This window comes from Schistocerca cancellata, chromosome 6, assembly GCF_023864275.1.
Source record: "Schistocerca cancellata isolate TAMUIC-IGC-003103 chromosome 6, iqSchCanc2.1, whole genome shotgun sequence".
NCBI classification, from domain to species: domain Eukaryota; kingdom Metazoa; phylum Arthropoda; class Insecta; order Orthoptera; family Acrididae; genus Schistocerca; species Schistocerca cancellata.
In genome coordinates this window covers 114,375,071-114,390,689 of record NC_064631.1, presented here as the reverse complement: position 1 = coordinate 114,390,689, position 15,619 = coordinate 114,375,071, and the positions used below count along the sequence as shown (strand labels likewise).

The 15,619-nt window shown below is 38.1% G+C and overlaps 1 protein-coding gene across 3 annotated transcripts in view; it reads left to right on the top strand.

Moving 5' to 3' along the window:
• LOC126191580 (zinc finger protein 239-like) overlaps positions 1–15,619 on the top strand; it is a 319,091-nt gene that overhangs the window by 235,636 nt on the left and 67,836 nt on the right. For all 3 annotated transcript variants that reach the window (XM_049932511.1, XM_049932513.1, XM_049932512.1), the window contains exon 7: positions 7,755–7,874. In XM_049932511.1, the coding sequence (XP_049788468.1) occupies positions 7,755–7,874 (120 nt within the window). The remainder of the gene's footprint in view (positions 1–7,754; positions 7,875–15,619) is intronic.

Below are 15,619 nucleotides of genomic sequence, written 5' to 3'. Positions count from 1 at the left end.
TTTATTCTTGTAGTTCACTTTATTTCATTATACCACAGATGTTTACTTTCGTTATTGTTTGTTGTTGATGCTGGTCATCCTTGTCAATGACACATTTTCCCAAGCTGTTCTGACAAAATTTATGTGAAATCTACTTATTATCTGTTTCTGTAGCACTGCTATTCCAAATTCTTTCATGGTTACCATAATAAAATTCAGCGATGGTGGCTTTTGATATGGGTGTCAGTGTTATATTTCTGTGTGCGATCTGTAGTCCTTCTATGTTCAAAATCTGTAGATTAATTTAATAAATTTACATTCGTTTGCTGTTCTTGATGTTTGATGAGGTGGCCATGCTACCCATTTCCTCTTAACTGTGGGTGCTGAAAGAGAGCATTAATTGTCTTCCAAGGTACTTAAATGATGTAAACCATTGAACTTTAAAACTTTTGGACTAATAGTTTCTCTTATGAAAGAGTGTCATGTCTCAATATATAATCTCATATACAGTGTGGGTTGTCAGATGAAAATGATGTAGCTTGGATAAGATCAAGACAAGTAGTCTCTGCACGAGCTAATTCAGTGGCCATTTGTCACTGTGTCCATTGTAGCTGTGACCTTTTTTCTTGTTCTTCTTGTCTTCTAAACATCTTCCAATCGTCACACCTAGTAACAAGTGGCACCACACAACAGTTAGAGACGTTCACTCTCTGTCCCACCATATAGATGTGTTAGATTCAAGATATTCTCCCATCTGCACATATTGTAATATCTCCCATAGTGGGGTGTTGCTGCACTTGATTACTACTAAACGCCATGGACATCTTTCATTATTGTGGGGACCTGGAAGTGAGACATGTAATTTAAAAAATGCCATTTCACACTTTACATGCCACAGGTGCTTACAAATGCTGAGTACAACATGATGATATTTGTGTAAAAATTTTGTAATGCAAACTCTGCTGCTGCTGCAAGTAGAGAATATGGTAGATGATTTTCTAACCAAAGAGTATCAGGTTCAGGAATGTGTACTCGTGTTTTCATTTAACTGTGCAGTACTTTTACAGTGCTGAGCAGATATATTTCATCTGAATGTGTGAATGAATAGTGTGTGGATGAAGTATACAACATTATTCAGTTGGGAGAATGTTGTCATTCAACAAGCACACTCAGAATTTCTACATGTATTGGAGTTACACTAAAAGAATATGGTGGACATTACGTATACACGTCATCTACCTTTATCATTTACTGTGAATTCAGTAAATTGACTAAATGCAGATCCTATTAATACTGTTTACTGTATAGGCCACTTTCACTTTTGGCAATGTCAATAAAAATCATAACTCACTTAAGTTGTCTAGTGAAAATCCATATGCTTTTCTGGAGACACATTTTCAAGAATGCCTCTCTGTAGATGTGTAGTGTGATTGACAAGGCCTGCTGTGTTAACACATTGTCTTATAGGGCAGTGTTTTGTAGACTTCCTTCAAAACGGGCTTCCAGCATTACTGGATGATGTTCCTTTGGCTTCCAGTGTGATGGGTTCCCTGCACATTCTAGTTATCAAGTGACACTTCATCTAAACCTAACATTGCTCAGAAGATAGATCAGTAGATGTGGTCACGTCTTTTGGGCCGCCAAATTCTCTGGACTTCTGATTTTTGCCTGTGGTGATGGTTGAAAGATGAAGTCTGCATAGGAGAAGTAAAAACAAAAGGTGAAATGATCACTGATCATTTGGATTATGAACAGCATTGCTCCCATAGCAAAATGCCAATTTAATCTCAGAAGAGCCATTCGTATTGTTGTCAAGAGAGTTTGAAAGTGCATTGGAGTCGCAGATGGAATTTATGAAAACTGACTTTTGAATTTAATAATTTGCCTTTGCTTACACTTGTGTGTGAGCATTTGGGTTACATTCTAACAGCTGTATCTCTTTAACCAATAAAAATTTGTTCCATGCTGTGTGGAGCAGTATTTAAAGTAGTCTACACATCACTTTGTAAAATATTTACTATTCCTGCTGAAACAATCTATGTAACTCAGTTCCAGGGGGCCATTAAAACATAGCCACAACATAAGGATATCATATGCTATGTACACAAATTCCTTGTGAATTTGGTATCAGTTACATTGGTCAGTCAATACAAATTTTCAGGAAAAATGGTTTCATTTAATATATATCAACATTATTGTTACTATTCCCACTATGCTATTTCAGAATTAACAGGAGCACTGTACAGTTTCTTCAAATTTGTGAGTCTCTTGACAGATCAGCAGAGAGTTTGTGAAGGGCTGTCCATGACTATAGCTTGTAGGTTAGAGATATTGTTGCTAGTAATATGCTATCTTGAGGCACAATATTTTCTTTTCTTTTCTAAGTCCAATTTGTTTCAGACATACAACTAGCAACTTACTTGTGTCACTAGTCCAGCAAAAATTAAAGAAAAAGTCTGGCATACATGATATGCCCACATTTTATGTAATTGCTTTCTCTTTCTCTCTCAACCTTGATAAGACCACAGCAGAATATGAAAGAGGTCATCTCAGCATATTGCAGATATTGTTGCTAGTAATATGCTATCTTGAGGCACAATATTTTCTTTTCTTTTCTAAGTCCAATTTGTTTCAGACATACAACTAGCAACTTACTTGTGTCACTAGTCCAGCAAAAATTAAAGAAAAAGTCTGGCATACATGATATGCCCACATTTTATGTAATTGCTTTCTCTTTCTCTCTCAACCTTGATAAGACCACAGCAGAATATGAAAGAGGTCATCTCAGCATATCAAACAAATAAGTTTGAGCACCTTGCTGCGGAATAAGTACAAGTGTTACCTAGCAAGATAGTACACACAACCATCACCTCTCACATAACAATCTTGACAAAGGAACCAGCTCGGTTCTTGACAGCGGTTTGAACTTTGCTCATACACCACACATTCTTCGCATTGTAGACATCGTCAATGGACTGAAACAGACAGTATGGCATCTTTGACAGGTTGTCATTGATGAGGCAAGGCTTGCTACAAGTCACATATTAGGAACAGCCAAGCTGTCAAATATTAGTAGAGCAGAGAGAGGAGTAGTTCATGTTATGCAGAGAGACAAAGATATAATTGTGCTTTCCACTGACAAAGTAAATGCACAGTCACTTTTAATGCCACAGTGTATCATGTTAAAGTGTCATTACTTTTGGAAAGTAGTACATACAAAACCATGAAACATGACTCTCCTTTATCACTAACAGAGAAACAGCAAAGGTACTGAATAACTCTGGCCTAACAGACAATGCGCTAAAGAATCTGTGAATACGATCTCCTAGGCTGCCAAGGCTGTGAATTTTGAATTTTGACTAAATTCCATAAAGAAGACATTCCATTGCGACACAACATTAATACCATGTATCTTTCCAATGTACAGGCTTGCAAAATAGCTAACCAAGTTACTCAAGCCAATAGTTGGTCAGTGTGAATATCACATTAAAATCTCTCAAATGTTGATGGACATAATTAAACAAAAATACACTCCTGGAAATGGAAAAAAGAACACATTGACACCGGTGTGTCAGACCCACCATACTTGCTCCGGACACTGCGAGAGGGCTGTACAAGCAATGATCACACGCATGGCACAGCGGACACACCAGGAACTGCGTTGTTGGCCGTCGAATGGCGCAGCATTTGTGCACCGTCGCCGTCAGTGTCAGCCAGTTTGCCGTGGCATACAGAGCTCCATCACAGTCTTTAACACTGGTAGCATGCCGCGACAGCGTGGACGTGAACCGTATGTGCAGTTGACGGACTTTGAGCGAGGGCGTGTAGTGGGCATGCGGGAGGCCGGGTGGACGTACCGCCGAATTGCTCAACACGTGGGGCGTGAGGTCTCCACAGTACATCGATGTCGTCGCCAGTGGTCGGCGGAAGGTGCACGTGCCCGTCGACCTGGGACCGGACCGCAGCTACGCACGGATGCACGCCAAGACCGTAGGATCCTACACAGTGCCGTAGGGGACCGCACCGCCACTTCCCAGCAAATTAGGGACACTGTTGCTCCTGGGGTATCGGCGAGGACCATTCGCAACCGTCTCCATGAAGCTGGGCTACGGTCCCGCACACCGTTAGGCCGTCTTCCGCTCACGCCCCAACATCGTGCAGCCCGCCTCCAGTGGTGTCGCGACAGGCGTGAATGGAGGGACGAATGGAGACGTGTCGTCTTCAGCGATGAGAGTCGCTTCTGCCTTGGTGCCAATGATGGTTGTATGTGTGTTTGGCCGTGCAGGTGCAGGTGAGCACCACAATCAGGACTGCATACGACCGAGGCACACAGGGCCAACACCCGGCGTCATGGTGTGGGGAGCGATCTCCTACACTGGCCGTACACTGGTGATCGTCGAGGGGACACTGAATAGTGCACGGTACATCCAAACCGTCATCGAACCCATCGTTCTACCATTCCTAGACCTGCAAGGGAACTTGCTGTTCCAACAGGACAATGCACATCCGCATGTATCCCGTGCCACCCAACGTGCTCTAGAAGGTGTAAGTCAACTACCCTGGCCAGCAAGATCTCCGGATCTGTCCCCCATTGAGCATGTTTGGGACTGGATGAAGCGTCGTCTCACGCGGTCTGCACGTCCAGCACGAACGCTGGTCCAACTGAGGTGCCAGGTGGAAATGGCATGGCAAGCCGTTCCACAGGACTACATCCAGCATCTCTACAATCGTCTCCATGGGAGAATAGCAGCCTGCATTGCTGCGAAAGGTGGATATACACTGTACTAGTGCCGACATTGTGCATGCTCTGTTGCCTGTGTCTATGTGCCTGTGGTTCTGTCAGTGTGATCATGTGATGTATGTGACCCCAGGAATGTGTCAATAAAGTTTCCCCTTCCTGGGACAATGAATTCACGGTGTTCTTATTTCAATTTCCAGGAGTGTACATTAAAATTATTAGCAGACAACTTCACTCGCACTAAGTTTTGTATAGTGGTAAATTTTATTAAGTGACTGAAAGAATAGCCATGGATTCTTCATTGTCCCCAGCAGTATCTAATTTTTTTACTCTGTATTTCAAGGAATACACATTAAAACAGCATCTCTTCATCCATCTTGCTTCTGTTGCTATGTTGGCCGTGGTTTTATGGTCTGGCCACATGGAATAGAAGTTCTTCACCTGTTCATTAATCATATGATCATATGAATGGTATGCACTCAAATATCATGATCATTGCTGAGATGGAAAAAGTAGAAAAATTACAGTTTCTAGATGTTATACTTGAACGAAAACAGATGGGCAGCTAGGCCACTCTGTTTACCAGTAGCCATCACATGCTGAACGATATGTCAGTGCTCAAACCTGTCATCATCCAGCCCAGAACAAAGCAGTTTGAAACATATTGATACATAGAGCTAAAAATGTAATAAGGAACAACTGGAGTTCAAGATCAGATATCTATAAAATGTATCCCAGTAAAATGACAATAGTGTACAAGATTTTAACTTTCCCCTGTCTAAGAAACAAAAACACAGGTATACTCAATCATCAGGAGATGATCAGCCTATAACATTTCTTTTGACAGCAAATGAAATAGGCCGATTCTTGGGCAGGCATAGTGTTCAATCCATTTTCTGACCATCCAAAAATTTAAAGACATGCCGTGCCCAGTGAAAGACAGGTTGGCCTTGATGTTCGTGAAATTTATAAAATTCCTTGTGAATTTGGTAGCAGTTACATTGGTCAGTCAATACAAATGATTCAAGAATGCTGCACAGAGCACCTGTGCATTAAATATTGCAATTTTAACAAATCTGCTGTTGACTAGTGTGACCTCATGAGCAAATATATGATAATGTTTAATGAAACAGAAATATTATCCCTTGCAATTACCTGCTGGGATTCTGTTATCAAAGAAGCCATTGAAATAAGAATGTGGAACAACTGCTTGAACTGGTACAGTGGCTATACCTGTAGTTGTGTATGCAAATGGGCACTCCATGGTGAAAGACAACAGATTACTGTAGTTTAGATGTACTTCTCATACCAGTTAATTCATAGTGGGTAGGTCATCCAGGTTGTAGCACAGAGATGCTGAGTCATCCACCTTCACAAAACCAACATTGCCATCAGTGTTCTTATGCCATATTTATTGACACAGCCCCTGGACACATGGAAGTTCCCTGACTTCGCGACACCTCCTCCACAAAATTAAATGAAAAAATAAAGTTACAAATGACCGTAGAAAACTGATGATGATGATGATGATGATGATGATGATGATGGAGGAAATCATCCAAAGCTTGAAACTGAACTCAAATTTGATGTGGCAAGAACTCTGTGAAATATTTATGCAAGAATGTCACCACACAGAACTATATTGTCAAATGAATGATACAGGTGGTAATTTTATAAATAAAGCATCTCAGATAAGATTAATAGAGAAATAAAATATTATCAGTGATTATATTGATTTGATGATGAAATACTCGTCTACTGCATTGATGAAAAACTTCCACATTTGCAGTCATACTTCAAATAATTTAACAAGCTTATGACTGTACTATGTTACTGAAATGATACACTGTATTTTGTGATTCTAGGATATATTAAAGAAGCAAATGCTATGTTATTTTTGTTTACATAAACAGGCAAATAAATTAGAGTATCACAGAGGAATGACAGGTTGGAAAATCTGTTGCCTACAAGCTTCTAGCACCTCTATTATGTTTTGAGCCTGAGGACTTTGTATAGCAGATGTGAGATACTTAGTGACATCTGGTAGATTGTTTGCTACCATGAAGGTAAGTTTCCATTGCAGATTTGTGGTGTACATCTAGAAATAGAGCTTAAGTGAATTCATTGCATCATATAACGACCAATTTATGTGTCTTTCTTATGTAAAACTTAGAATAGATTGTGCATATGATCTAGTAAATACCTGATTGCTTGTTTTTCTTGCAACTGTGAGGAAATTAATGCTGGGTTTTGTTATTCATGTAGATACTTATTTTAATGTTATATATTTTGAATTGTGTACCAGTTTTATAGTAGGCTCTTCTGATAAAGGGACTGCTGAAACATTTTGTGTTTTTTGTATCTGTTCATAACAATTGAGTTATTTCATTTCTGTTTGCTTCTTTTTTGTGTTATTGAGCAGATGGTCAGTTGTAGATGGGAAATCTCCATTATTTGTACATATTTGTGTGATTAATTTAATTTCATCCAAAATATCTCTTGTGCCATTGTAATGTTTGCTGCCATATTTATCAAACTTTTGTATGCACCTCCAAAAAAAATCTGATTTTATTTTTTAGGACAATTTGTCATTCTTATTTTGTTTGATTACAAACCACAATATTTTGTCTTACAAAGCACGGCACCTGATCAACACAATAGCTGTAACAGAACACATGTTAAATTGTCATTACTCTGTTGTATATTGGAGTGATGACAATTCTGCAAAAATTGCACTTTTGTATTGGTACTCATATAGAATGAAACAGACTACATTTACTAATTATTTGAAACACACGCTAAACTGCAGTCTCTTGCATAACTGCCAAGTTCATCCTGAAGTTAAGAAAAGATAAGTGCATTGTATGTTGAACAGCAACCTGCCTAACAAAGCTCAAAGGTGCTCTAACCAACTTTCTTTTAGTTATTATTTTACTTCACACTTGTCCAAAATAATATGATACTTTGGGTGATATTTACCAGAAAAAGGATATTTATTTCCTGTTCTTTGTTGTTAATAACATTTTGTTTGTTTCAGCTAATCTCGGTGTTCATATGCGCATAAATCATTCAACAGAAAACTTAATCCCATGTACAGTTTGCAACCATGTGTCTGTGTCTGAAGCAGCAGCTAGAGAACATGAGAAAATTCATTCAGGTTTGTCTTTTATTTGAAACAGCTTGAGGATATTATATGGAGAAATTGTTTTGATGTTAACTTTTTGTAAGTGAAACATGTTTTTGTTATTTTGTGGGTAGTAAAAAAAAGTGCAACAAAATGTGTTGTTGAGTGTGACAAGGAACTGAAAATATCAAAAGGAAGTTTGAAGATGAACATTCATTTGTCAGAGAGAAGTAATGAGCAGTGGGACTGCCAGACACTGTGTAACTTTGCATTGACATATTTACATCACTTACTTATGTCCTAGACCTCATGTCATCTTTACTTTGGTAATGTATAGTATTTTCCATCTGCATTAGCTTTCTCTTATTTACCATCCATATCATTCCCTGTTTCCTTTTTGCCTTTGTTTTGCACATATATTACTGTCCCTGGCCAGCATGGTCTCAGTGGACTTTTGTGCTCATGGCCACTTCAACTGTAGCACACGCTATCCGCCAACTCATAGATCATACTTGAACATTACCTAAGTAGAAAATTACTGTATTTTACTTCAAAATCGATGCACATTGTTCCCATCATCATTTCATGTCAGTCTCTTATTTTCCTGCTAGCAGAAATTGGTAATGCACAAACGAATGTCATCAAATCACAGACCATCTTACAGCCCACAGTACAGTTTCCTCCAACTTTTTAAGTTCCCAAACTTGTTGTTACCAAAGGACCCTTTATAACCCTCTAATGCTTTCATATGTCCATTTCCAATACCTATTTCACTTTTTCACATTCATTTCTTTACTTTTCCCTCATCAAATACCCTTCATTTTTACATCCAGTATTCCTCTATAAATTACTCATCACTCACTGGCATCATTTACATTTCTTTCCTCCTCCCTAGTGACATTCTATCCCAAATGAGATCTTGCTCCATTTATCTGCATTAATTCAGAAAAGCATCCTTTTTCCCAACTAAAAGTTAGTCCCTCACCCTGTTCCGTAAATGCTGCCTAAGCTTGAAATCACCTTCTCCCTCTCCCCAAATGAACTAACAAAAAAAATTTTCCATGTGGATGTCACATTTCTGTTAAAAGGATTGTTCAGCAGCATATAGTTGGATAGGTTTGTGTATGTACTTACGTATGTGGCTTGGAAAAGAATTTGTCCAAAAGCTAGTGAAGCTTTCAGTCTTATGTGCCTGTCAAAACCTCAGTGCCTCTACTATTTGGCTTAATAACCTCCACATCAAAATTATTTTCATTCCATTAGACATTCCCATTACTGTATTAGTGTGTGTACATTTACATGTTTGTGACAAACTTTCCAATAATTTGTAAATGAAAATTTGATTGAAATTGTAGACTTATGACACATCTTTGTGGACTGTTAACTCATGATCCATGGCAGAAACAATAACTGATCGTGTATTTCATAAATATGCACAAGGTGCTACCCAAAATTTCTAAGAGTACCCCTTTAACATTCAGGAAACTTACCTTACATCTTAATTTCTGCCATCGCCTTCAAACTTTGTTTCCTTGTGCTTGTAAGCAAAGCTTCCAACAATTTTCCCATTGTTACAAAGAGTGCTCGGAGTTTTCTGCTTAAATTGTGTTCAAAATTAGTTGCAGTTCCATTTTAATCTCGTCTGTGAAGTTAAAATGACGCCCTTTCAACTTAAATTTCATTTTATGGAAGAGAACGAAATTGCAAGGGGCTAGATCAGATGTGTTTGGTGGGCAAAGGACATCTGTCATAGTGTTTTTACCCAGATATTTCCATCACAAACAGTGATTTTTGTGTAAGCGTATTGCAATGATGCAACAACTGGTTTTTGTTCTCTCATCTCTCAGGCCATTTAAGGTTAATGTCTTCCCTCAGTCACCTCAAACTATCATGGAATAACTTCCCTGTGACTGTATATGTGGAAGAAATACCTTGTGGACAGTTGCATGATTTTTTTTAAGTAAAGAAAATTGATGTTGCTGCAAAAATGACCCATTATTTTGTGCCACAGAGAGAATGGTCCTCCACTGCCAAGGTTGCTGTTTTGTTTCATGGTCATAACTACACACCCATGATTCATCAGCAGTTATGACCATGGGCAAGAAATTCGGATCATTTCGAACTGTTGTCTGCAGTACAGTGTACACCTGATCCTGCTGGTCTCATTGGTTGACATTTGAAAGATGAGGAACAAACTTGCAACTTGTCTCATGTTCAGTTCATCATCTAGAACATGTTGGTATATCCCATACAAATGTACAGTGATTTCACAGATATCTTACTAGGTCTACAATTTTGTTTCCACCATTTTTTCTTCAAGTTCAGGGCTTTACTGTGAAAAACTTACAAAAAAATTGATTCATAGTATTGCCCATCGCTGGCCACTAAATTCTCTCATCTTTCGGATAGCATATGAATCCTGTGGTGGAAGAACTGGACATCTATTTTGGGGATCCATGAATCGATTCAATTTTGCACTTGTTCATATGATCGGAAGTGCTGGTCAGCCAGACTCTATGCCACTGATCGAAAAAGGTGGTAGTCAGAGAGATTAACTATGGAGAATGCAGCGGGAGGGATAGGACTCCTCATTTCAACGTTTCCATGTATATTTTGAAGGGTTTTGCGACATGGGGTCGAGTACTGACCTGCTGCAAAATTACCTTTAAGTGTCTATCGCTGTATTGTGGCTGTCTGTGTTTCAATGCTGAGCGTGAATGCATCATTTGCTTTCGATAATGTTGTCCTGTGACTGTCTTCTTCTGGTTCAGTAGCTACGAAAACGTTCTGTCTTCCACTGCCGTGCCGGTCTTCGACATCAAAATCACCATTCTTAAAGTGTTGAAAACATTCTCTGCACGTTCTTCCACTAATAGTTCCCTCACCATTGGTCTTACCTAGCATTTTAAGAGCCACAGCCACAGATTTCTTCACGTTAAAGCAGAAAATTGAAACTTCCCACAGATGGCGAGAAATGGGTACGTAAGTTGACGTACTTAATCGGAATAACCTTATGATGCAATCACAAGTTGACTAATATTTTTATGGCATTATGTTTACAGATGCCTAAGCTTATTGTATTACACCTATGACCAACCACCTGAACTCCACTTGTCGCTACTGCCGTCTATTGCAAAACGGCGGAAGCAAAGTTGTAGACCTAATAAACTGCGTGCCTCCTGTCCTTGTGGATCAGTTCAAGCACTTATGCTATCATTATAGCATTGTCCCTGGTGACAATTGGCCCAAACGTTTGTCATGCTTCATAGACTCCTGGTCAGGAGTCTGCCTTCTTTAAATCGCTTACACATTCAAGTGTGCTTGCTGACTGAAAGGGTGCTCACAAAAAATCCTTAGGATTTTGTGAGTTTCAGTTGCAGTTTTTTGAGCTTAAAAAAGATTAATCCAGATCTTTTGTTCCTCTAAGTCAGCCATTTCAAAATCTGCAGACCCAGCAGAATACAGTGTAAAGAAATCCACAAACTGTTCACCCTGATACACTCACAGTGGCACCACTTGGCAGACTGTCAGATTGTCAGAAACTTTGGATAACATTTCACATAATGTATTTTTTCTGACATATTTCACATTCTTGACCATCTTCTTGCTATTGGTCTCTGGAACAAACAAAATATTTAATCTAATCTAGCTATATAAATAGACTACTTGTGTCAGTTTTGTGCTGGTCTAGTTTCCTCTATTGTGCCTATATTCCAAGTTTCATTAGTACACTTGACAATATATCTGGATGTTTGTAAGTATCAAATAGCAGTCCTTTAAGAAAGAAATGCACACTTGCTGGTGTGTCATGGAATGACTTTGACATATTCTTTTTCCAGAACTTTGTGAATGTGCAGTCATTCCACACTTATGGTTATGTACAGATACGTTCAAGTATTAAGTCCTCTTTAAGAGCATTGCTAGCTAGCATAATTAGTTATGGCTTAGCAATTCAGTTAATTGGTCTCAGTCCATGAGTTGGTCAGTCACTCAGTCAGCCTCATATCTTACTGTAGATATCTTAGACTTGCTTAGTGCACGCTGCTTCTCTCATATAGATTGTCTGGCCTGCAGAGATTTTTTGTATTTATTTAATTGAATTTTTGTATTGTTCACAAACTGGAACACCTTCTAAGCTTTTCATGCTAATTAAGACTATATAACCATGGTTTTTTCCGAATGTAATTCTGACCTAAAAGTGATTCTGGTACATGGAGTCCAAAGTTTTTGTTTATCATGCGTTTTGTGTTCTTGTGGAGATATTTCCTTAGCAACTTCATCCCATAACAATATTCCTTTATATCTAATTGAGAACTGAAATAACAATTTTTATAAGTTTAGCTTTAAACTTTCTTTAATGTAACAAAATATTATCTTAAAAATGTTCATCCCCTCAGGGGTTGAATTTCTAGAGACATTGAAATATGTTTTTTCTTATTTCTGAGAAGTCAAATACCAGTTGTTATAGATGTAGCCTTAAAAAAAACCTTTAGTAGTTTTTTAGTAATTATTTATTTTCAAAAAAACTTTCACTCTGTGTTTTATGCCCTTAGTGGTTGAATTTCCAAAAATGCTGAAACACGTATTTTTTATTTTCTGACTGAGAAACCAAATGCCAGTTTTTGTAGTTCTAGCTTCAAAATCCCCTAATTAGTGACATACTTTCAAAAAGTCTTTCATCCCCTATTTCAGCTCCTTAGGAATGGAATTTCAGACAATCCCGTCTTAAACAATGCCTACAGTTTAAGATCCAGACACTCTCCAAACTTCGTGTTTCTGTCCTTGGCAGTTTGGGTTGGACGATGATGAGTCAGTGACTCAGTCCAACTCTATTTCACCCCTTAGGGGCTGAATTTCCAAAAACAGTAAAACACATATTTCTTCATCTCTAATCGAGAAGCCAAACACTAGTTTTCAAAGATTTAGCTTTTAAAAGTGCTTCTGCAATGAAATATTTTCATAAAATGTGTCAATCACCCATCCCAGTGTGTTGAATTTCCAAAAGCAGTGATTTGCATATATTTTATTTCTAACAGAGAAGGCAAATATAAATTTTCATTGATGTAGCTTCAAAAATGCTTCCACAATGAAATATTTCCATAAAAACTTTCATCCCGTCTTTCACCCCATAGGGGCTGAATTTCTAAAAACAATGAGTCACAATTTTTTTTTTAATTTCTGAGATCAAAATTTAAATTTTTGTAGATTTAGCTTTAAAAATGCTTCCATAATAAAATATTCTGATAACAGTTCTCATCCCCTATTTCACCCCTGTAGGGGTTCAGTTTCCAAAAACACTGAAACATATATTTATTTATTTGTAAACAAGAAGTCAAATACCAGTGTTCATAGCTGTAGCCCCAAAAATCCCTTATTAGTTCTTTAGTAATTATTTATTAAAAAAAGATAAAACTTTCACCCAGTATTTCACCCCATAGGGTTACATTTCCAAAAGTGCTGAAACACGCATTTCCTTTTTTCTGACCGAGAAACCAAATACCAATTCTTGTAGGTCTAGCTTCAAAATTGCCTTAATAGTGACCTTTTTTTTTAATAAAAGACCTTCATTGCTTATTTCAACCTAGAGTTCAAATTTTGAAAAATCCCTTGTTGAATGATGCCAGCAGTATAATATCCATACCTTCTCAAAATTCCAAGTTTCTATCCATTGCACTTTCGACTGGGTGATTATGAGTCAGTCAGTCAGTCAGTCAGTCAGTCAGTCACTCAAGATGTTGCCTTTTATATATAGAGATTTCAGAGGTAATAAATAAATATTGATATTAGTAAATTCTGTCCAATGAGTACACCATTTTTAAGTTTACAAAATTATCCTCAGCTGTTTGTATATTTTCCCAGCCATCTTCAATTATGGACACTAATGCTTGGATATAGATGGTGTCCATAATAGTTCCTACTTGTCATTATAAATCTGTGAGTGCATTTCTGAACACTAGGAAGAACACAAAAAACGTGTATTTTGCTGTGCAAAGGAAATTCAGGGTAAACCTTTCCACAAAAATTCCACCCTATTGCTTAATTCTCAATGCAAACAGCTATCTGTCCTTTCTATATGAACTGTACACACACACACACACACACACACACACACACACACACACGCACACACACACAAAAGAAAAAAATGGGGGGGGGGGGGAGGCAGCAGAATGACAAAAGTCATATATATATACAACAGCATGATCTGCATTAATATTTCACAAGCAACAGTACCATGTAAACCCACTCCATTTGTATGTGGGTCAGGGAGAATATGACTGTTTTTATATACCTTTGATGTATTACAGTCACTCTTATTTTCATGACATTATCCAAGATATACAAATAGAAGTGAAGAATTGTGTGTAGTCTACATACATTATTGAGTGTCTAACTTTAGGCAGCAGCATTGAGAACAACATTACATTCCTTCAACGAACTTAAATTGCATGAGCTTCTCTTTTATTCCTTCTCCTTTATTTCAATTTGTAGTATTACCTCTGAGTATTTATACAGTGTGATAGGTTCCACAACTCAAGCTTGAAAATTATCTGCGCTAATTATGTTAGCTAAGCCTTGATCTCTGGGTAGACAGTACTCACAAGGAAACCTCCCCATCACACACCCCTCGGATTTAGTGGTAAGGTGGCCCAGTGGACAGCCCATCAAAAAACTGAACACAGATCAAGTATGAAAACAGGAAGAAGGTGCACTGAACTGTGAAAGATAGCAAAATAGAAACATTGAATGGTACAAGCTTAATAAGTGCAACATCGAATGAAATAGAAGAGCGACGTCATCATGATTAAGAGGTCATGGTGTTGGATTGCCAAGCACATGAGCCGGGTTCAGTCCTCCTTCGTGCCATTTATTTTAATTTTTTTTTTTTTCCCACAACGGTATGAACTGTCCATCTGGTCATTGAAATGTTTGTTCTCATTCTGTAGTCTTGCCAACTGTCATACTATGCATTGGTTATAGAATATGAGTCATTGAGTCATGGTAAGAACAAATTAATGTCACAAGTAAATGTGGTGAATAATGAGAGCAAGTGAGGTATCACATAGATGTCCCACAGAAATGAAAACAACAAATAAATGGATGTGAACTGTGTTACAGTGAAGGAATTCAAGAGTCAACACTTCCAACTGGAACATGACTTTAAAAGCATTAAAAACATATACTTTGACAGGGTATAGAGAAACTGTGTGATAGTGAAATGTGGAACTGTTGCATTAATTTGTTGCAGATTATGTGGCAAACTATTGTGTTTCCATCATTTCCTTCTGAGTCATCACATTAACATTCATTCAAACACCTAAATCGGGCAAGAAGCCTTATCTCAGTCACTAACCAGGTGTACAAACTAGGTACGTTGATAAGAGATTCCTGTCATATGACACACGTACTGTCACAAATGCCATGTATGAGACACCAGACATGATTTCTGGTGGGATTCCGTTGACTTGTCGCCTTGTAATCAAAGGGTTGCGGTTCCCATTTGAAAGTCACTTCCTTTCAGCTGCTAATAGAGTAGTTTTGCAGAATCAGCCTTTGTTATAGGTCCCTTCCTTACACCTCACTATTGCAAATGGATGTTACACCATGACACAAACACAAATCTGAATACAGTGAACAGTGAGGAAGGGGGGAAAAAATATGGCATGAGGAAGCTTTGAACATGGCATGCCCAGTTGGCTGTCCAATGCTGTGACCACTTTACCACGATGAGGTGGATCTCTCACTCTCCTCTATGTTTCACTTCTTGTCCTTTGACT